This window comes from Pollicipes pollicipes, unplaced genomic scaffold, assembly GCF_011947565.3.
Source record: "Pollicipes pollicipes isolate AB1234 unplaced genomic scaffold, Ppol_2.1 Scaffold_3216;HRSCAF=3773_pilon_pilon_pilon, whole genome shotgun sequence".
Lineage (NCBI taxonomy): Eukaryota > Metazoa > Arthropoda > Thecostraca > Pollicipedomorpha > Pollicipedidae > Pollicipes > Pollicipes pollicipes.
Genome location: NW_023596251.1, coordinates 3,800,102 through 3,823,689, shown reverse-complemented (window position 1 = coordinate 3,823,689; position 23,588 = coordinate 3,800,102). Strand labels below are relative to the sequence as shown.

The 23,588-nt window shown below is 49.1% G+C and overlaps 1 protein-coding gene across 1 annotated transcript; it reads left to right on the top strand.

The window, feature by feature from the left end:
* The first annotated feature begins 3,529 nt into the window (after window positions 1–3,529).
* LOC119090947 (equilibrative nucleoside transporter 4) lies at window positions 3,530–22,307 on the top strand. The gene is made up of 10 exons (XM_037213674.1): window positions 3,530–3,583; window positions 4,580–4,747; window positions 10,444–10,598; window positions 15,664–15,792; window positions 17,766–17,840; window positions 18,229–18,452; window positions 18,930–19,167; window positions 19,401–19,588; window positions 20,208–20,448; window positions 20,747–22,307. Exons 2-10 carry the CDS (start codon window positions 4,596–4,598, stop codon window positions 20,926–20,928), a joined length of 1,584 nt encoding a protein of 527 aa, XP_037069569.1. The 5' UTR covers window positions 3,530–3,583; window positions 4,580–4,595; the 3' UTR covers window positions 20,929–22,307.
* Window positions 22,308–23,588: the final 1,281 nt, after the last annotated feature.

Sequence of the window (23,588 nt, the reverse complement as noted above, 5' to 3'; positions counted from 1 at the left end):
AATAATACAGCGCTTTGTTTTTAGAATTCTTAAGGGAAATATAGTTTTGAACAGCCGTATCATGCGAGCTTATACCAAGCGTGAGCATTAATGAGCCACGCAGACTTGCCCCTACTGTCAAAATGAATTGACAGTATAATGACACGCAATGGATTAATCACATGCTGCCATATCTCAATAGGTTCAAAATGTTGGCAGTATCATAATGAAGCAGCAAATTGCCACTGTACGCCTCTGCAGCATAGGTGCCAGTGTTCCTTTCACTTCACTGGCATCACTACTTTGTTATACTCAAATGCAAACATAAAGATGGAGGTAGGTATCGACATATCACATTTTATTGGGAGTCATTAGATTTAAAGAATATCAAAACAATGTTCTCTCAGAAGTACAAACCTCGCACGCACACTCCCCATCACATCAAGATCAATATAAGACCCTGGCACGCACCACCAGTGATCACAACTATTTCAAGCGCCCGGCTCACACTCTAATGTCAAATAAGTGTGTTCCATACTTGCACAGCCCGGGGGACTGTCAAACTGCAGATTTTCCACAATTTTCGCAAAGGTTTTCGGTTATAACACCGCATTTCACCGTTAGCTCCCAGCAAAACAAAATCCCATCAGGGGTTCATGGTACCGAAACTCAAGAGGTTGTAGTTGTAGGACATCATTTTTTGTTACAGATTTAAAGTTGTGATGCAACATGCGTTAAATTTTTAGGAAAATATACATCTAAATTTCTTGTAATATTTCGCTAGCCTTGCTAACCCATAAACCCGTGCAAGGTTCTTTGCCCCGGTGCACACGGCGCCAGCCGAGCTGTCTGTAAGACATACATCAAAAGAATGAATAAAAAAAACGCAAGCAGGAGAAAAAAGATTTGCCGTCGCGTCTTCTTTTTCAAAACATTCGGGAGAGTACCGTTCTTTTTTTCGGTGCCGTACTTTTTTGCAGACAGTGTGGCGTTTTTCGTATTTTATAGCATTGACTTGTGGCTTAGGAGTAAGGAAAAATGTGCCCCGTTGACGACGAGTGCCGCACAACCCGAAAGTGCTCACGCTTCCGTTCGCGACACGCATACATCAACGAAATTTAATTTACAGCCAATCGCCTTCCGAGGATTGTATCATACGTGCCACATCATCGCTTTTGCGAATGTATCGGCGGCGATGCTGTTCTGATCATAAACAGAAAACAGCCTGTAATATAACGGCGATCGTATGACGTTTCTATGACATCAATGCCAAGTTGGCTTTGAAGTAGTTTCGCAATGAGTGTTTTCCCACTTTTGCGGCCGTGTAACTCAAGAACCAGAGGTTTTTGGGTCTTTAAAAGGGCACTACCGTGAATTGCATCAAAAGGCCCTCAAGATGGTTATTTCAATTCAAAACCCCATATAAAGGTGGAATACTCCCTTCAAGATAAAAACCTCCAGTTTCTAAGCTGCGCGCCGCGAAGAGTGTCAGGATGTCAGTGCTACGACAAGAAAAAATATGATAGCAACAGGAGTGATATGTCATCAGTTATAAGCAGCATTACATCTACCGCAGAAAACGCAGAGCTTACGTATACACGACATCACTTCTCCTGCTACTTCTCCTATCGTGTATAAGCATTGACATTTGAAGTAACGTCGCGGCACTTCTGTCGGTTGGAGTTTTTGTTGTAGCACGAATGCCGTGGACCCCCGCGAAGACGCGCAGATTTTTGTGAAGACTATTTCAAGGCCACTCGGCACACATGACGCCATAGTGACACCATTAAAATATTGACTTCCTATGAGTCATGGGGCGTTTAAGGCCAGGAATAATAAAATCGTTGAGCCGCTCAGATCTAGCGTCCATGAATACAATTTCTAAGCATTATGGAAGTAACTTGACTTTCCAAGTACATTGAGCAATCTGATGGCGGATCAAATTATGATCAGATCGCGGATAACTCAATTTCCGGTCTGCGACTGCGACTGCGATCTCAAAGGTCAATAAGAGAGCCTCTTGCACCGGTGTGCACCTCTCAGATTGTGCGTTCCTCTTTTTGGGCCAGAGATCACTTCCAACCGAGCATTCGGTTCTGTCGGCCAGAACTCTGGGGTCCCATTTCTCAATTAAAGACAAGGTCGAGACCGCAATTGGTTTTGATCGGGGCGCCTGAAACAATACTGTGTCCGTCACGAGCCCACAGTGACTAACAGGGCGTCCTGTGTCGACAAGAGCCCCGAGTCGGCTAAAACATTTGCTGAACAAGGACAGGGGCAAGGTCCCGAATTTCAGAGGGCCTCTTGCGTTGGTCTGGGCACTTTGAAAATGAGATGAAACATAATAACTTATGATGAGACTTCACATTGAGACAATGGAAGGGGCCCGTGTCGGTAAGGGCCATAATACCGAACGGTGGGGGATCCAACCTGATTTCAGCCATGGTCCCTTGAAGCAGAACCGATGTATATGTGCCAATTATCAGATCACCTGCGCCGATCAGGGATCTTATCGCGTCAAGGACGGCTCCTGCGTCGATCCAGGGCCAACCGAGCGGGTCAGAAAGCCAGGGAGGCCCAAGGGCATCTAGATCGACCAGGGAATCACTCCTCCGTGTCGTCAGAATGGTAGGCGTGAGGTATCCGCGCTGGGACGGAATGGTCCTTCAGCGCTTGAACGAGAACGATAATGTGCCGCTTGGTGTTCACCAGACTATAATAAAGATTATGTGCCCTCTTGCCTGAAACGAAGTGAGGGGGTTTCAGTAGTGTTAAAAAGCGTAGCTCAAATAGGTCAAATGTGAAAACGGCCATCCCATGTAAGCCTAATAATGCTTATTGTTTTGTATATGCGGCCACTCAGTCGGGGCATAATGTGCCTGTATTGACGTGCTTGTTGATGTGAGTGATGTGCTTGGCAATTGGCTGGCCAAAGATGACCTGTCAGTGACCACCGACTCCGCTAAGCACAAATATCCTGATCCAGACTCCGCACGGCACAAATATTCCGATTTAGACTCCGCACGGCACAGATATCCCGATTCAGATTCCGCACGGCACAATGATCCCGATTCATATTCCGCACGGAGCAAATATCTTAATTCAGATTCCGCACGGCACAAATATCTTGATTTAGTCTCTGCATGGCACAAATATCCAAATTCAGAGCCCGCAAGGCACAAGTATCCCAATTTAGACTCCGCGCGGCCCAAATATCCCGATTCAGACTCCGCACGGCACAAATATCCCGATTCAGATTCCGCAACGCACAAATATTCTGATTTAGAGTCCGCACGGCACAAACATCCAGATTCCGACTTCACTCGGCACAGCTATCCTGATTTAGACTTCGCGAGGTACAAATATCCCGATTCGATCACGGCATGTCCGATTCAGTGGATCGTTTTCCATGTATTCGGGCCGCGTCGGCGGGCGCGCGCGGCTCGCGGCTGGACGGCCAGCCAGCGCCTGCGGGCGAAGAGCTGAGGGGCGCTGGCGATCGATGGTGGTCCAGCAGTCAGCTGACGGCGCAGTCAGCTGGCGGCGAGCCGTCGGCGGCACCGATACTTCCAGCGCGCCCAGCATGCTGAAGGCTGAGATGCAGGTGAGGCCGACGTAACAGGTCATCTCGCAAGGTCAGAACTTAAAGAGAGCTCCCTGTGGATAACTTGTAGCATTTGTGTGTGGTTCTCGGTGTCAGGGACGTCTTAGAGTCTAAAAATGAGTGGCTTAAAACCCCCAGGCCTCATTCTTTAGTCAAGTCTTTCTGTCCGTCAGCTGCGTTAATGTCAAACTTTCACAAGAAATGGGTGTATCATGGCCTGCCACCTAGGCCCTTTTCACATTTATATTTGGGACTCCCAACTGGAAAGTTGAAACGCACAAAAGATCAAGTGATTATGAGACGTAGGAAAGTATAAAAAGGGAGTAGATGAAAATGTCGGCAAAATCTAAGGGCAGTGTTAGTAAGCGCAAAAGTGAGCTCAGAAATGACGCATTGTGAATGGTCTTTGCATCCACGATGTACGCGTTGTCAGGTGGAAATCGGGTGGAAAAGCCGGGCGTCGGTTGAAAGTTCGATATTGGTCTCATAGTCTGTAGGTGGGTGCATCCATCACCCATGTGTTTGCGTATCATTAATACGTCTGGATGCAGCCTTACATTGGTCGCACCCTCGTGCATGGACCGTGTGAGGAACTTCAGACAAACGTATCACCACTCCCTAACCAGGTGGCAGCACGCGCCCAGACTGTGGCCGTGTGACCCTGCCGACCGTGACACCGTGTCACCCGGCAGACCCTGACACCGTGTTAACCCGCAAACCTTGACACCGTGTGACCCTGCCGACCCTGACACCGTGTCATTCTGCAGACCCTGACGCCGTGTGACCCTGCAGACCCTGACACTATGTGGCCTTGTCGACCCTGACACCTTGTCACCCTGCAAACCCTGACACCGTGTCACCCTGCAAGCCATGACACCATGCCATTCTGCCTGCCGATCCTGACACCATGCCATTCTGCAGACCCTGATGCCGTGTGACCCTGCAGACCTTGACACCGTGTGGCCCTGCCGACCCTGACACCATGTCACTCTGCAGACCGTGAGCGGGTGACATGGACGAGACGTTGAGTCGGGGCCTGGCGGCCGGCCGCAGCGCACCGCCCCGGCTCTGCGTGGCTGGGCCTGCGCCGCCGCCCGACCGCTACAACGGCGTCTACTTGGCGCTACTGCTGGCCGGAGCCGGCTTCCTCCTGCCCTACAACAGGTCAGAGCTCATGATGCCCAGGGCAGCAGGTCAGAAACTGCTGCCGGCCGGAGCCGGCTCACTCCGATTAAGTTCGAGCGTCATTTTTCACGACTCAACTGATTATAATTCCGAAATCTGGTGGCAAGGAAAGCTATTAGTTTTAAATATAATAGAAACTAGCATAGATAGCAGCATGCAGATCCAAACAGCCGCAATTCAATCACAGGACCAGCAGACAGCAGGGTGCACAAGTGCAGCACGCACCTGAAACAGCTGTCATGTCCCACTCGGAGGTGTCACTTCCTTAAGTCGGCTGGGGACTGAGCCGATAAAGCTGTCTTAATCTAACCCAAATCCTGATTTATTTGCGATCCCTGACACTTAAATTAGTTTTCTCTTGTCAATAAACAAAAATATTTGGCTGATTCCAAAATGGTTTTGATGCTGAGGAATGTCTTCCCATTTGGAGCTGAGGTGAAGCAGCATTTCTATACAAAAGCTTAAAGCGAGGGTGTAACAAAAAAAATGTTGGTAAATCAACCGGCCGCGATCAACGAAAAACAGTGTCGATTTTCGTTCATTAATGGCGGCCCGACGCGCAGAAGCATAGTCTCGTGCGGAATGGCGTAACCTGACACGCACGGACGGGAGCCCATACAAAAGTCGTCGACACTGCAGGATGTACCTGCATAACAATGAAACTGAACTGCGCGACATTCGCAACAGATATGTAGATAGCTGGAAGAACATTATATGGCAACTGGGATCACATGATTGACAATGTCATCAGTCAAGCAGTCGTTACACTGAGAAAACCCGGCGTTTGGAAGCTGTGCTCATGGCCAGCTTTCTTGTTAAAACCGACGGACATCACCACAATATTTATTTCGCTCTGGAGAACAGCGCACAAAGTGTGATGATTCCATTTCTCGACGCTGTGTATGTTGGCCAAACCAGGTGAGAGAGATACCGTCAAACTCCACTTAAAACCGTCCCTTCCGAAACGCGCTATATCCCGTCCGGTAACTCAATAAGTCGGAGTGCCTCGTTTGAGCGGATGCCCAAAAGACTGGGTAACATATCCCGATTGTGGCGCAAGCTATCGGTTTAACAAAACAGCACATCAGGTTTGCAGAGAAGTCGTCGGAAGATGAATCAACCAAGCTCTCTGATGTGAAACTACCATTCACATAAGGTGGCCGGGATATAAGTTCACCCACGTGTAGCTCAGCAGTGACGAGCGTACTTCTCTCGCAATTAAGTCCGTGAGGGCACCCATATGCACATTCGATGGCAAAACATGATAAAGAAGATAAGATTCGATGGCAAAACATGGTAAGATGTGATGACTGATGACTGGGACATTCCGGGACAAAACCACGAAAACCCGAATTTTACGTTCTTGTCTATCGAAAAACCTGAAACTACGTCATTAGAGTAGTCTGAGGCTCGAAAGACGACTCTATCAATACTAGACCTCGCCGAGCACGGTCGCCGAGTGAGCCGTGACATGGCCACACACAACCTGCATGACCTCTTAGAAGAGCCTTGGGCACTTCTGAGAGGTCATGCAGCATACCGTTCTTTGATGGCCCCTAACCTGCACCCTAACCTAGCCTTTCCATAAGAATTTTAAGAACATATATTTTGCACATAAATCGCTTTTGAGCCTCGCAAAAGTGCGTATAGGTGGCGCTTCGAACGCTATCTCTACATATCTCCGACCTGAATAGATATATCGACAGGCGGTCAACGCCAGTCGTTGCTATGCTTGATTATCCATAATAACCTTGAGTTAGATTTCATAAACCGAGGTCAAGTTCAAGGTCACATCAGGTCAAACGTTGATAAATTGCTTTTGCTAGCATTTTGTTGAGGTAAATTTGCAAAACTGTTCGATGGTTGTATAGGACAGGAAACGTGAGCATACATATCTCATTCGCGTTCCGATGTCGCCACGGGGCAAGTGAAGTGGGGATGGGGTCGGCCTCGCGACGCCCGCTTTTGGTCACGCTCCGCAAACAAGTGGTTAAGGGGTGCGAATGTGGGACACTGACCGTCGCGTCGGAGAGATGACGCAGCCGTTCTCGAACAACGGCAAATGCGCAGCCGTGGTCAGTTGGCGACCAGACTGCGAGGTGTTAGGAGCAGCAGACAAGATGCAGTGCTATGCATTTATGAAATGCCGCGTCAAACGCACTTTTGCCGTGAACCTTTATTGCGGCACAAGAAGGCAATAGTGAAACAATTTGTAGAACCATCCGATCATCTCACCCAGAATCTTTATGACCCACGGCTTACAGCTGGTGACGTGATGTGCGTAATTTGTTGAATAAGGCTAGCAAAGGACTCGAACAGCCTGCCAGTGCCAGGAAGAAGCAGCTCAAGTTCTGTCACGGCTCAAACAAGAGATTCAAGCAAAGGAGTTGGCGAATCAATTGAATCAGTCGGCTCGTCTTTGGAAGCCGACATGAGTAGCCAAGCTACCGAGTCAGTGATGCCGCTTCTAGATATCTGATCACTGGCCAGTTCGAGCAAGAATTGAATACTGTCTTTGTACCATTAATTTGTCTCAAAGCGGTTTATGACATGCTATGAGACAATGCCTAAGGAGGTATTATCTAACTAATAAATATGTGGCGAATTTAATATGACCATAAACATCGCCCTCGTTGTATCCAAAGAAATAACGATTTGGTAAAAATGATGAATAAAAAAATCACAAATAACAATAGGAAAATACATTCCTGGTTGGGAGGTATAATTTCTTCCACCCATCCCCACATAAACAGGAAAGTGCACCCCTCTAGGGCTCATTATGCTAAGCACGTCTTTATATGACAACTTCATTAGATTAGTATCAACCAGCATTCAATGTTTGATGGCCAGAAAATGAAACTTCAGTGCAAATGAGACTGCCGATACGAACGTGTTTGATAGCTATGCCACATTACATTTGGCTTATCTTTGTTTTGTGGCTTATCGCATATAGGATTATACTGCAGCGGTTTCTGGTTGCTTTGACTCAAGATGACAATTTAAGCTGCTGCAAGTTTTGCCGGTGACGGAAAAGACAGTTTTTCACCCCCGCGCGTAGAACTCATGACTTGTCTGAATTTTTGCGGTAGAAGTAATGCCGTTTGTAAGCAGGGACTGTATAAGTTTGTGCAGTAGATGAAATGACGCGCACAAGTTGCACTCGTGTCGTGTAAGGATATTCGCAGTAAAAGTGATGTCGCGTATAAGGTGAACCACGCCCGCCCCGGGGAAGTTCATTCTCCCCTATGACTTTTCGAGCACAGGTCAAAAATAAACGCTTGCAGCGACACCAAATTCTCGGTACCTATTCATCTAACAACTTGGAATCAGCTCTTCAAAATTGAAGTTTTTATCTACCAAGATCAGTGACCTATATCAGGTTAACGAGATAAACCTCTATTTTTTTACCACATATAACCTCCTCGGGGCTCATTTGCCTTTGTTCAAACTTTGCATAGTAGTAAAACATAATAGCGCGTACAGTCTTAATATTTCAGACTTTTCGGAATATGTGAGGCTGTTGACCTAATGACAGGTCAATTGCTGCTATCTGTGGTAAGCAGTGCACGTTTGGACGTATTTTTGTGTAGTTTTTTGTTGTATATGAGGAAAAAAGTAGTAACTTACATGTGCAGCTATCATATGACTACAGAGCACATGACCTCGGCCCAGGTCATGGCCTATCTCTATGAGTACATCCTGCAAAACCAAACTAAGCTCAAAATAGACAGTTTTTAGGCAATTTTGGCCGCAGAATTTGAATATTTCACCTAAAACGTGTTGAGATAAATGATAATGCGAAGTCCCAACGGGTCATGCAAGGTATAGAAGGTCATCCACGATCAACGACCTACGTTGCCAGCAGCGGAGAGACTGGATGAGGGAGTGCGACGCGTGTGGCTACCTTCTTATTTTGTTTGTGAAGCTGATGTCTAATTTCATGGAGCAACGTACCTGTTCTCAAGTTGCTACAAATACATTGCCAAACGCCGGAGGAACTGTCTATAATGTAAACAACAGCTATGCGATCTTTCCAGTGCCCATAGGTGTCCAATACACTGTTTCTGACCACAAAAATGCATTGTAGTGCTCACATCGGCCCGGCTAGCACTTAATCTTTTTAGCGGGATGAGTTGTAAATTTAGCCTGAGTTGACTTTAGATTGTCTCTAAATCACCATAAAACGATATATTTGTTTCTGGAACACGTTTGTCCGACAGCTGCATCGAACAAAATGAACTCAGAAACACATTGTGGAGAAAAGTAACATTTTTGTAGGCTTATGGTGGACCAATTTTTGACGGTAACCTTAGCAGACCTGACCCATGTGGGGGGGGGGGGGGGAGGGGCAGAAATGGTCGAAATGAGCTCCCTATTGTCTTTAGGCTTATTTCCACTCTCTCAATAACCATGTTGACGTGTAAATCTAGGTTTTACTGCATTCATCGGACATGCCTTGCCGTCTACATGATGGAAATTGGCGGTAAAAAACTATATTCATGTTTACCCCTTCTGCAATCTAAACTAATCACACCCCTAAAATGATCCTATCATTTTAACCACTTTTAAAGGAAGTGCTGCACCTTTGTGTGGGGTTTTGGGCTGAAGTAGTTATTTTGAAGATCATTCAGTGCATTTCACAGCTAAGCCTTTCACAAGGCTTAAATAAACTTAGCATTCTCTTGTTTCCGAGCTTGACACCCGCAAGCATGTGCAGACTATTTCAAGGTCACTTCTTGAACTATGTAGTGCTTGAGGCCCAGAAAAATATGATCAGCAAATTATTCATGTCTGGAATACGTCTGCACAATTTGTGACGTCGACCGGCATCAATTAACAAGGAACTAACGCAATCCGTTGAGTGCAACCTTCGAGCACGAATTAGGTTTCGTGTTACGCAATATAAGGGTTAGAACAGCGGTACGCGCTATGACGAAAACAAGGCTGGAAATTTAATAGCCTAAGAATAACAGCACGACTGAGTGCGTGAACGCAAGTAAACAACACAAAGTCACGGACAAATATGCAAGAATACCATGAGAAAGACCCAACACAAGAGTACATAACGAACTTCTGTCTCGGCGAACACGCACTAGCAAACGCCCCCACATCTCAGCAGGCTGAAACACTACAAGTGAGTCAGTCCGTCGGTTACGGAGGCAGTTCTGACACGGCCACTCTGGCAGCGACTCTGACGTCATAAAGACGTCCTATGACGTGATGGTCAGTCCGTCGGTTACGGAGGCAGTTCTGACACGGCCACTCTGGCAGCGACTCTGACGTCATAAAGACGTCCTATGACGTGATCAAACGAGGACGCATTTAAGAACATATTTACTACGGAGTGATCTGTTGTTTTATCGAGCGATCTTTTATGTTTAAAAACAAACCGATAGTTCCAAGTGAGCTTAGCTTTTCACACCTGGTGTCTGCCTCAAAAGCTTCGAATGTGGAGCATTCTGACTGCCAATGCTTGTCTGAATGCAAACGTGAGGCCAATGTTTCCATTACAGGAAGTCTACACACCACCTCATGACGATAATTAGATGCGTATTATGCATATTATAATTTATGCGTCTATGCATAGGCCTGTCGAACAAGGCGCCGCGCGCTCTATCAGCGTGTGCTGCCGTACTGGCGCTGCCAACGCCGTCATCGCTCCCGTCTTCCCACAGCTTCATCGTGGCGGCCGACTACTTCCAGGCGCAGTACCCAGGCTCCACTATCGTGTTCGATCTCTCGCTCACGTACATCCTGGTGGCCTTCTGCTCAGTGCTGCTCAACAACGTACTGGTGGAGGCCGTTGACCTGCACAAGCGCATCCTCTTCGGTCAGTGGCGAAGCCGCCCGGCTGAACACCGGTGGCTTAGCTGTGGAGTCATAGTTTGTCTTCGGTCAGTTGCGAGGCCGTCCGGTCGGACACCGGTGGCTTAGCTGTAGGGTCATGGTCTTGTTGGTTTTGGGGGCTGGGATAGGTGGTGACTTGCTTGACCATGTGGGATGATGGCTGTGTGACAAGGCGGTGATGATGTTCGTTGGAGATGACGATATAGTTGTTTTTGGCGAGTTATGCCATGATCATTGACAGTCGGCTACGAAGCTAACTTGGCGCGGTTAAACACGCATGTCGCCATAGAGTCGTAACTCAACGCCTGCCACCCCATCAGCCATGCCGTGTTCAAGGCCAACAAAAATATAACCAACGCGCCGTTAATATCTGGCGTTCGGGAGTACCATGGCCAGATTTAATGGACGCCAATTTGCTCTTAGTCGACTTTGAGCGGGCGCAGCCAGTTTTCATCACGATTGCATGTGTGGACTAGACCCCTTTCGACCAGAAGTAATTATTTCAGGGTTATGGGATGAAGGAGAACGGACATCGGTGGGACAGAACTGCGTACGCCCAGGAGGCCAGCCGCCGAGCTTTAGCCCGTGCAGGAACCCCCTGGGTATGCGCTGAGAGCCCGGTCGTGTCTCCCTTCTCAGGGGGTCTCTCGACCTACTCGTGGCGTGCGCAAACATCCTGCCCCGGATTAGCGGGGCGCCGTGATGGTTAAGGATAAGACAAAAAGGAGGACAAGTGGGTCGGATTTCATCACAATTACGCGTTACATTCCGGGATTAATGTGTAAAACACCAGGAGAAAGGGGCAAAGCACGAGCATATAATGACGTTTGGTTCAGCACCACCACGGCCACGCCTCCAGCACTGCCACGGCCACCTCCCGGGAGATTGAAGTACTACAAGCGAGTGCCCAGAAGCAATTTCACACGGCTAGTTTGGCAGCACCTCAACGACATACAGAAGCTCCATGACGCAATTAAACAATGACGTGTTGACGCATGACGCATATTCACTAAATAGAAAATTGTGTTGTGTAAAGCAGTCTCTTCCGCTTCGAAATATACAAATAGCTATAAGAAAGCTTTTTCGTTATATTTGATGTTTGCTTTAACATCTTCAAGTGTACAACATGCCATAATATACAAAGTTAAACAAGGTAACTGACCTTAAATGAGCACCAGTGATCTTTTGTTCAGAACAGGTATTTAGGTTCGGGACACATTGGACACCAATCTGGAGTTTTGTCTGGTTTGACCTTATTTGACCTGAAGATCATGACCTACGAACCCCACATTTTGCCGAAAGTGAATTCATGCACAGGCCAACACACCCTGTAAATTTGGTGCCTCTAGCTTTCTGAATTTCTGAGATCTCAGCAGGGTCAAACTGACCCCCACTTGGGCGAATGGCGCTCAACCTGCCATCGGGGCGCATGCTAAATGAAAATATTTGGCTCCACTCTGCCGCAAAATACTTACTTAGCCTATTTGCTTTACCTCGCATTAGGTCACTCACTACCCATTCTTCCTGTCGCTATCATGAAATCATTGAGCCACTCTTGCACTTATGGTGAACATAAAGATGGTTTATTGAATTGTACGAATATACTTCTTTTGCTATTGTCCAATTCACTTTGCCGGTGCACAACGCCAGCGTGGCACATTGCATAAATGATGGTCGTGAATATGTATATATGTATATATATATATATATATATATATATATATATATATATATATATATATATATATGGGGGGGGCGTGTGTCTGAAAAAACGCCGTTTACAAGTTCTTGAATCCATCCTCATCAGAGAAAGAATGCCCGACTTCAGCAAACAAATTAAGTCATGCATTTCTTTGGACATGCTCAGCCACTCAATGACAGTAGGGGGATTCAATGTTCTTGCCTTTCCGTGCTGTTATACTGGCTGGAAAACTGATATGCTTCTGTTTGTATGTGTTTTGTAATTTTGACCAGATATTCGGATGTATAATCCGTCAACTGATGGTTTACCAATGATTATGTGTTGTAGAGCATGCCTCGCAATTTTCCATCTTCGAATATTTTCCGTCTGACCGTCTTACATTGCTTTAAGAATGGGAAGTGAATGTCCTTGAAATACTGGCCAGCCTAAACTAATATCTATGACAATAGGCAATTTGATTTATGACATACCAAAAACAGCGAAGGATTTAATTTGAGCAATCGAACAAACGCACAAGACACTGATTGCATGTACATTTCATCTTGCGTATAACAAAACCTGCTTTAATGAAAGCATACTGCCTAAGTATATATATATATATATATATATATATATATATATATATATATATATATATATATATATATGTGTGTGTGTGTGTGTGTGTGTGTGTGTGTGTGTGTGTGTGTGTGTGTGTGTGTGTGTGTGTGTGTGTGTATGTATCTGCAATTGGGTCATATGCGCCGACACCGGATAGTGTGGAAATGTTTACCAACATGTTCACAATCTTCCACTCAACATGCATTAGCTAGTTTCCTGCCAAAATGACATAATAATTACAGGACTGCGCCTAACGTTGAAATAGCTTGTCAAAGACAGCAGTCAGAGGCTGTCATTTAGCATCAACATGAACTATTGATGGCTTCCAAGCAATATATGAACACCACGTTTTATCTTGTATGTTTTATTGTAGTCAGTAATATGTTCATGGTAATTCTACCTTGTGTTGCTAGTAATTGGTAACTGGCAATTCTACCTTACCATGGTAATTCTACCTTGAACTTTGCATGTGAAAAAACTGGAGAGGTTCAGCTGAAATAGTTAAGAAAGGCAAACATTCTGCAACATGATCGAAGAAAATTAAACCGTCATGATATCGTTATCTTGTCGTCATTGCACACCTCAAAGTGGTTCCCTGAATCGATTTTACGTACACATTTTGCTTTTTTCTCATTTTGACTTGCCAGTGCAGTATGCTGTATGGTTTACACAAAAAATTGTGCTCGATGATTATCAGTGCACTTCAGCCACACGCTTCCGGACTGGAAGTTGTGTGGAATGCTTACCAAGATGTTCACAATGTTCCTGTTGAAAGAACCTCCTCCTCCTCCTCCCGAAAGAACCCGTCTCCGAGGCATTTTTTTTAAAGCGAACAATAGTGAAACCTCAGGACCAGTTACGTCTAATCAAAACACTGGGTAGTGCCACTGCAGCACCGTCAAGACACAATGGAGATGTCAATGTTGATTATTTAGGAGTCCGAATTACGCTGTCAACGATTCGAAACAGCACTGCGCCTCTTTCCTGCAGTCGCGATCACTGTCGTCATTACAACACAATGCACACTTCTATTGATGCAAGTAAAATAATGTTTTTGATTGACCCAGGGGGAAGGGCCTGTTACCGGGAAGCGGATTGGTGGAAGTTTGAACCACTGCGCGACATGAATCATATATTGCTTCCATTCTCGAAGCCAAAGTGTGCCTCGAAAAGAGCCACTGTGGTGAGGGCCATAGCGGAGAAATCAAAGGCATATTCTAACATTTTTGGGTAAGACAGCACTGTCAGCCTTTTCCTCGTAGAATAACCAGGAGAATGGAGAGACAAATGTCTTGATGTTTCGGCTGTTTACCTTTATCAGAAGGGAGATCAGGAGTGAATTCAAAATTGCCTGCCGATCCTATACTCAGCATTTTGAACGGCGAGTCACAGTTTTTACAAGCAAACAACACTTGGGGATTAAAGAAAGCAATTACCAGCCACTACTACGATGCCGTGTGTATCCAACTAAGAATCCAAAATGTTCGAAAAATACGTGTACATGCGAACGAATTCGAGTAAACAGGTATCAAGCATCACACATCATTCACACATTCATGTAATTTGCAGTAAACAGGTGTTACGCATCACGCATCACTTATACCTACAAAATATTTCAATTAAACAGCCATCGCGCATCACGCGTCAGGCATCACTCATACATTTAAACGATTTTAAGCGAGCACGCATTACACATCAGGGCACTTATCGCATTTGCATAATCGGCCATGATGATCCCCGTACGTTAAGGTCTGGCCACTGAATTATTATAAGATTGGATTCACTCATTTTCCTGTCCGGATGGTCCTGTGCTCTGTAGATTACTTTGAGCTCTAGAAGGGGTATAGGGTACATACCTCGCTGAATTTGAGCCTGAATGCGTCTTTACAAAAAATTCGCTGAAGAGGTATTCTCTGTTTTTGGGGAATCTCGCAAGTATGCATTACGTGTAAAACGGTTAGGGCGTACGGAGATGAATACTATCGACAGAAATTGGGCATATCGATGGGAAACCTATGCACCTCTCATCTGCCGGTTTTAACAAGATACCGCCTGTTGTTTTCCTTGCCGCCTACTCAAGTGGGAAAATAGGTACAATATCGTAGCTTTTTGGTCACCGTGACCTTCTTAAGATTAAAAAGAACACTGGCCTTAAATAAACGCGACTGACACTTTGCTTAGAGTAGAAAATTAGAATTGATGCAATACAATTAGAAATCTAGCTTCACGGCGGTGGTATCAGGAGGTTTACCAGCAGTTCGGACACCAATCTGGAGTTTAATCTTACTTACCTTACCTGACCGCAAGGTGATGACATAGGAACTTTAAATTTCGACGTAAGGGAGCTTTCGTACCGGAAAACTTATCATGTGAATTCGGTGTCTAGCTATTTTGGTTTTCGGGATCTCAGAGGGTCCAATTGGCCCCCACTCGAGCGAAGTGCATTCAACCGGCCACCTGGGAGCGTTCTAATGAGGCAGCTCAGAGAAAAGGCGCATTTCTTCTGCGTAAGGCGAATCTGGGTTTGGGACACTTCTGACAGGACCTGCTGTCGTTTGGGACACTTCTGACAGGACCTGCTGTCGTTTGGGACACTTCTGACAGGACCTGCTGTCGTTTGGGACACTTCTGACAGGACCTGCTGTCGTTTGGGACACTTCTGACAGGACCTGCTGTCGTTTGGGACACTTCTGACAGGACCTCCTGTCGTTTGGGACACTTCTGACAGGACCTGGTGTCGTTGCAGGATACGTGCTGTCATTCGTTACGCTGCTGTTCGTCGCCGTCTTCGAGATCTGGTGGCAGGTGTTCAGCAACACCACCTCGTACGGTGTCAACCTACTGGCCGTCTCCGTGGTCGCCGTCGGCTGCACAGGTCAGCACAGGTCACTCACCATAGGTCTGATGTAGGTGAAGGTGCTAGGCGACAGGTCACAGTTTGGTACAGGTCACCACAAGTTACGTGTGAGTCACGCTCGCCGCAGGTGGCTGATCTCCACAGGTCCCATAGTATATGGCACACTGGTCACTGGTCAATATAGGTTAGCAAAGGTCACAGTCCGCTGGCAGACAGGGTGTGCCAGTGTTCGGTCTGTCTTTTTATCTGAGGGGTAACGCAAATGCCATGATGAAGGTCGTACTTCAGGAATATTGACCAGTAGCGGTCCGGCAGGTGGGAGTGAGAGCAGGGGAGTGGTTGTCCCCCTGTCAGCAGCCAGGGGGGCAAGAGGATATTTTTCACTCTCACAAAATGTGTCGGCCCCTTTACGCGGACTTTAGGCGCTTTCGCTAACCGTTGTGGAAATTTGGATCAAGGAGGCCCCAATAACTCAGCTGGAGAGTAATAAATCGGACTCACAAGAGCATTTTTGTATCAAGAGAGCCGTTTACTGGATCATAAGGCCACCTTTATGTACAAGGTAGCCCATGCCATTACCACGATGTCGTGGTAAGGAGGCCCTTTGTTGACTCGGGAGACTCCCGTTACGGACTAGGAGGCATGTATTCTGGGTCAGGAGTCACTCTCCATGTTTAGGAGGCCCCATTTCTATAACAAGAGGCCGTTTTGCATACATCAGATGTCTGCGGTTCCGGATCGGAATGACCGATTTTGGGATAATTAGGCCACTTGGCTAGATTTGGAGGCCTCATCATTAATCGGAAGCATCCTGTTCTAGATTAGGATGGTCCTCTGTGTATCAGAAGGCTCTTTTCTGGAACAGAAGGCTTTATTTTAGGAGAGCGAGACATTTTGCTGGATAATCATAATGCATCCGTTCCGGATATTACTTAGATGTGGGGGTAGGGAACAATTTGATAAGGGGGCACATGCCTCCGGTGCCTCCCCTCTCAAATACGACAATGCCCAGCACCCCCTGCCGTGAGGAGGCCCCCTGGGAAACCCTGCCCCCCTTACTCAAGGTTCGTGGTGCTGCCCTGATTATTAGTGGCCGACTACAATGCATTTAATCTGGTTATGCAAAGAATTAGAACACCAAAATTATTATGGTGTAATAAAATAGGATAAAAAAACAGGACAAACGTTTTACCTTAACGATTTCCTCAGTGTCAGTTTTTCAATGCAAGAACATTTCACAAACTGGGAAAAATATAAATCACGTGTTTTCCACGATGCCAACTCACCGGAGAAAACCTGCAAAATGTTCCGTGCTTGCAAAGATGTGGTTGCTCCAAAAATTGCTGAGTCAATGGCCATTCGTCACGATTACCTGGGCACATTACGGAGCACATGTAGTTCATCGTGACAACCTGTGTCACTGTTCTTTTATTGGAAAAAACGGGCACTGAGGAAGCCGTGAATGTGAATCGGAAGTCCTCTTTTGACCTTTTTCAATATACGTTCATACTTTTGTTTATTGCAGTTCATCTAAGATCTGTGCTCAATCTAATGTATTCAATCTGCAAGACTGACTGGTTGTTTGTGTATATCGCCCACGGTCTGTGTCTCTTGCCTCAACATTTACCTGCTTTTCTGCCTGTCCCTTACCACTGCTGGTGTTTAGGAGGTACGGTTAATGTTGGTCCACGTGAAAAACTTAAACACTGCCAACCTCACTGATGTATGTATTTAATCAGGCGACTTATTTACATTCCATTTACGTCAACGACCGTATGAATGTTAGCAACTATCGCGGAATGCAGTGGTTTTAGACTGTTCAATATGAGGACCCCGTTGCTCTCCCCGTGACAACGAATCGACAGCGCAACCTGACCGCGTGACCTGACCGCGTGACCTGACCGCGTGACCTGACCGCGTGACCTGACCGCGTGACCTGACCGTTGGTCCCGCCGCTGCACATATCACCAGCTGTCGTCGGCCGGTTCCAGCTCAGCAGTCGAGCTTCTACGGCTACACGGGCATGCTGCCGAACCGCTACACCCAGGCCGTGATGACGGGCGAGAGTGAGTGGAGGCGGCGCCGCGCCGATCGGGGAGCGGGCGCCGATGCGCGGCTCCAAACCCCACCAACATCACGGCTGCTGGTAGACCCCCCCCGGCTTGCTCTCAATTCACCGCCTTAAGTGTTGTCTGTGCTAGTCTGGTTTTCAAGGCGCTGTCAAAACACATCCAGGGGCTGTGTTGCCGCTACCGATTCACGTTTTTCCATTTTGTTTTTTAAAGCCAGTCCAAGATCCCGGTTTAACCCATGTGGTCCTGATACCCCTTCTCTCCCCCCCCCCCTCCATCTCAGATACGTAGTTACACTCATGTCTGCACAACGACGGAGCTGCTGGGCCGATGGTCCGCGCTGCTCCATGTTGGGTGTTTTGGTGTCATTTTCCTCCGATAGGCGCCGCCGGCGTGCTGGTTTCGACCAGCCGGATCCTGACGCGGCTGCTGCTGGACGACGTGCGTCTCAACACGCTGGTGTTCTTCTGCTGCTCGCTGCTGCTGGTGGCCGTCTGCTGCGTTCTGCACCAGCTGCTCAGACGGACGGCGTTCGTGCGTCACCACGTGGCAGCCTGCTCGGCCGACCCGCTGTCCGAGACCCAGGCCGGCGATCAGGTCACACTGGTACGGGGCGGGTACGGCGTAATGATCAGGTCACACTGGTACGGGGCGGACGCTGTACCGCGATCAGACCACACTGGTACCGGGCAAGTACGGCATAATGATCAGGTCACACTGGTACGGGGCGGGTACGGCGTAATGATCAGGTCACACTGGTACGGGGTGGGTACGGCGTAATGATCAGGTCACACGGGTACGGGTCGGACGCTGTACCGCGATCAGACCACACTGGTACCGGGCAAGTACGGCATAATGATCAGGTCACACTGGCACGGGCAGGCACTGTACCGTGATCAGGCCACATTGGTACATAGGAAGGTAGTCGAGTGGCCAGTTTACATTGGTTTGGGGAGGACTTATGTCATGCTGACGCATGTAATAGATACTTAGATAGAAGTGTTTGAACGAGGCAATGCCCGTCTGTGCATATGCCTGTAACGCACGCCTGCTCACGCGTCCCATCCGTCATCGCGGCCCCAGGTGGACATCGTGGAGGAGGCGGACGGCAAGGACTACGGGCGGCTCACTCTCGCCTCCAACAGCGACGACTCGGCCTTCCAGTCGACCGAGACGCTGCCGGCCGGCGGCGCGGCCTCCTACGACACGTTCTCGGAGCGGGCTGGCGGCACGTCCTACCGCGTCAGCGAGCTGCTGGTGCACGTGCGACGCTCGGGCCGCGCCCGCCACCCCGCGCTCGACTGCTGCGCCGCGCTCAAACGTACGCCCCGGCACGTACACAGTATTTGTACTAGGCATTTCCTGGATCCGCTGCATCGAAACTTGTGCCAGCCTCTGTGCTAGTGTGGTTGCCGGCACTGCCGATTAAAACAAACTGCTGCGTTTCGTCCTGAATTGTCCTGAACCCTGTCTTCATTGTCCTTCTCGTTATATTGTCCTCACCTTGTAATGTCCTTGACTCACCTTGATTTTGTGGTGTTTTTCGGTTGCCAGGCGGCACCCAGGCGCGCTCGGCGACGGTGCGCCGGGTCTGGCCGTACATGGTGTCCATCTGCCTGGCGTACCTGGTCACGCTCAGCCTGTTCCCTGGTATCGAGAGCGAGGTGCACAGCTGCACGCTCGGCTCCTGGATGCCCGTCGTCCTCATGGCCATCTTCAACGTCTCCGACTTCGCCGGCAAGGTAAGGCGTAGCTCCGCGATGCGGCCGCATGGTGCCGGCTTCGTCTTGGACAGATCGGCTTCGACAGTCAGACAGAGAGTGGGTGAGGTGATGGGTGTTTCGAACAAGATGATCCCATACGACGAGTGGAAGAACATCATGCCGGTCCGAGCACTACATTTTCCATGGCCTGGGAACGCAATGAGCTGAGACTGATGAATTTGGTGATCCCCTTCCCGACCAAAAACCTCGGTAAACTTAACGCCCTGTGACTCCAAAAGATGACATGGTGACCTGGATGACCTGTGTATTCATCCGCTGACCTCGATCACTTTAACGTATTGTGACCCACGGGATGCTCCGTTGACCTGAGCGACCTCCAAACCCCGTCAGGTGCTGCAGCGATGATCTTTGTGACCCCCACAACCTTCAAGTACTGCTCCGATGACCTGGGCGCCCTCACATCCCGTCAGACAATGCTCCGGTGACCCGGGTGACCCCGGCACCCCGTCAGGTGCTGTTCCGGTGACCTAGGTGACCCCACCACCCCGTCAGGCGCGCCGCTCCTGTAACCTGGATGACCCCGACATCCCGTCAGTTGCTGCTCCGGTGACCTGGGTGACACCGCCACCCCTGTCAGGTGCTGGCCTCCCTGCCGTACGAGTGGTCGCGGCGCCAGCTGGTGGCGTTCTCGACGCTGCGCTTCCTGCTGATCCCGCCGCTGGTGCTGTGTGCCGCACCGCGCGCCGAGCCGCTGCTGGCCTGGGAGGGCTGGCCCATGCTGTTCAGCCTGCTGCTGGGTCTCACCAACGGCCTGGTGGGCAGCCTGCCCATGATCCTGGCGCCAGACAAGGTGCCGGACCAGAACCGGGAACTCTGCGGTGAGAGACGGGGAGCGCTGGCCGCGGGAGCACGGCCACGCGCAGCCAGCGCGTGGCCACGCGCTGGGCGTGGCATTTGTGCAGGCACGCTCTGGCTGTGCGCGGCCTGGGTGAATGGCTGGCACTGCTAGTGGTGAGCCTATGTCTATCCAAATCGTTGCTGGCGTGACGCTCTTGCTATTGTTTCCTTACCTGCTGTGACGCCCTGCTGTTGCTCCTTCGTGTGGTTACGAGTGACAGGTGACGCATGTTAGCCAGCCACCGGCCGTGCCGCCGCCTGACACTGCCTCGGCCGCAGGTAACGTGATGACACTCAGCTACTCGCTGGGTCTGACCACCGGCTCGCTGCTGGCGTACGGCCTGGACGCGCTGCTGGGGCCGCCCGTCTACAGCACATGTGGCGTGCTCAACATCACCGACCTCTGCATCGCCGGCTGCCAGACCCTGCCCGGCACCAACGGCAGCCAGCCGCTCCCCTGAAAAGCAGGCCCTGAGGGGCAGTCGACGTCTGCTGCCAACCCGATGGCGTCCATGAGCCCACTCTTCTGAGAAGACCTCCGAACCACATGAAAGCATTGTGACACTCTACTGGCGGCAATTGCGGCTGACTCAATCATGAAGAGGCCAAAGACAGTCGCCATGACGAAAGTGCACGCGAGCAGGCGCGCATTGTCGTCCGCGCGCACTGTTAGTCTGAGTTCTCCGCGGTCTGCGGTTTTGCGCTCCCCGTGCAGAAGTCGAGTGACTATGTGTCCACGAGTGAGGCATAGTCTCGGGGTGAGCGCCAGCGTCCCCCGTCCCACGGTTGCCCTCCCAGAAGATATCATATCGTGAAGTGTTGGTACGGTGTTATACTTTAGACGGCGTCTCGGAGATGATTCGGATGGAAAGACCGTGCCTGAGTGGCCGAGTTTTCCTTGACGTTTAGTATTTTTTACACATAGCGAGCATTATCGTTCCCCGCAGATGATCGACGAAAAACATCACAAAGTAGACAACACAAAACTGGATACAGGCACCACCAACAAGCCAAGTAACACAAGGCAGGCTGTATTTGCTCGCCACGAACAGGCAGTGGAGCACATTTTTAGAACAAATAAGCACCCCACTCTTGGGATTGATTAACATCGGGCTCTTCGTCATCCCCGAATCATTCCCTAACAGGACAATAAGAATCTACACCGACCCGACTGTTCCGGTTTTGAGCACGCGTGACTGCCGGAAATAATCAGTCTTGTTTTGTTGAGAGGCTTTAGTGACTCATCCTTGTGTGGGTTGAGTCTGCACATCATGCGTGCTACATCTCCATCGGTCCATTCAATTCGGATGTGTCGAACTCGCGACACTATTTCACTAGCTCGCCACTATTTCCATGCAATTACGTTTCGCGTTCACGGCTGTGTACCACGCAACGCAAAGTGCAATTTCGGCACCAAAAACAGTACATACCTTGGCAAAAACTGGGCCGTACGCAAGCTCTCACGATGGGGGAGGGACGAAAACATCGTTGAAAACCAAGTTTGGCGCACCGTCGGCGCATGCAATTTCGTACGTGGCGTAAAATCACATGACGTGTTCAACATTATCTTATTTGTACGTGTCTCCGTGGCGTTCCTTACTGCTAACATTTGCTCACGTACATACTAATGCGTGTCACAACTTTGGGAGGAGGTACATGCCCCGGGAGCAGGGGTGTGATGTCGCATTGAATTGGGAGGAGGGCTTAACCGTAAACAATTATGAAACCTTCACCTATGATTCGTCAAAGAAATAATACTGTTGTGTATTTGGAAAGTTTCCTCTCAAACCTGCTGGTCCTGGATCCCCAGTTGGGGGGGGGGGGGGGGCTGAAGTCCCCCGAATGAATAGGAAACTATAGCACTACCCAGGAGCTACTATGTGCGTACGGTCCTGGGCCTAGGTGAGCATATCAATGGTGCGGGCAGTACACAAGATACACAAGATACCTGCACACCAGGGGCTTAGTTTTGCAAAGTGAGTTGAGGAGGGGCGGGGGGGTCTTGCACACTGAAAAAATACCCAACCTACCGAATCGAAAATATGCCAACAAACAGGATTGGTCGGGCCAACTGTCTTCTAAAAAATCGGGGGCTGGAGCCCAAGCTGGGGGCGGGGGGGGGGGGGAGTAGGGGGCTGAGGCCCAGGTTGTGGGATGAGAGCTATAGCTCCCTCCCCCCCCCCCCCCCTCTGACTGAAGAGGAAACTACACCCCTGCTAGACATACGCAGTGCAGTTTCGCTGGTGCATAAAGCTGAATCTATTCTAGTTTCACTCCGTTTAGTGTGTCACGCATCTGTGCTGCGTGGATTTACGCTAGCAGATAGCCAAAAACGTAAAATGATTGAGTGTCACAGGCATCATGCAATCTCACACAAATGCTCATGTTTAGCGTGTAATGACAGATTTGAGCACACATATGATAACACTAGTTTACAAATATGGCGTAATTAGTGCCGCAAGAGTTCACAACATCCCAATGCATGGCTGGCACACATCTTTGGAATATTGTGACGCCCTAGTCGCACTATCTGTAACGACTGAAGGTGTGCATTACGTCTCTCAGCTGATTGAGTGGCCAACTGAGCTGCGCGCGCAATGGCGGCGCGATCCTCGCATCGTGGGGCCAGCTGGCCGCTAGGGCACGAGCTTCAATGAACTCGGTGTTATCACCACTGTTTCAAAGAAAGATGCCCGCCTCCAGACACGCCCACACCGCGGACCTCGAGCGAACCTAGCGGACCTAGAGGACCCAGCGGATATAGGCATCCGAGCTCGGCTGACTCCACCACGCGCCGGGAGGGAAGCCGTGCACTTGAGCAGAGCTTGTCGCCACTGATACGGCGCGCTGTTGGACCGCTACGTGTCGCGTATCTGTATAGCGATGTGTCGTTTTGCGCTCGCCAGTGGTGTGTGGGTAATACAGAAACGTTATGACCGGCTGTTCGGGTCTGGCTGAAGGACGCCGAGCGCGGTGCAGGTAGAAATAATGACTCGGCGTTTTCTGTCTCAGAAGCTACGTGACACTACAACCCTGTTTGCGGTAAGCTTGAGCGAATGCTTTATCAAAGTGACGTGGTCACAGTGTCAAGGGCATCTCGATACAGTGTCAAGAGCATCTC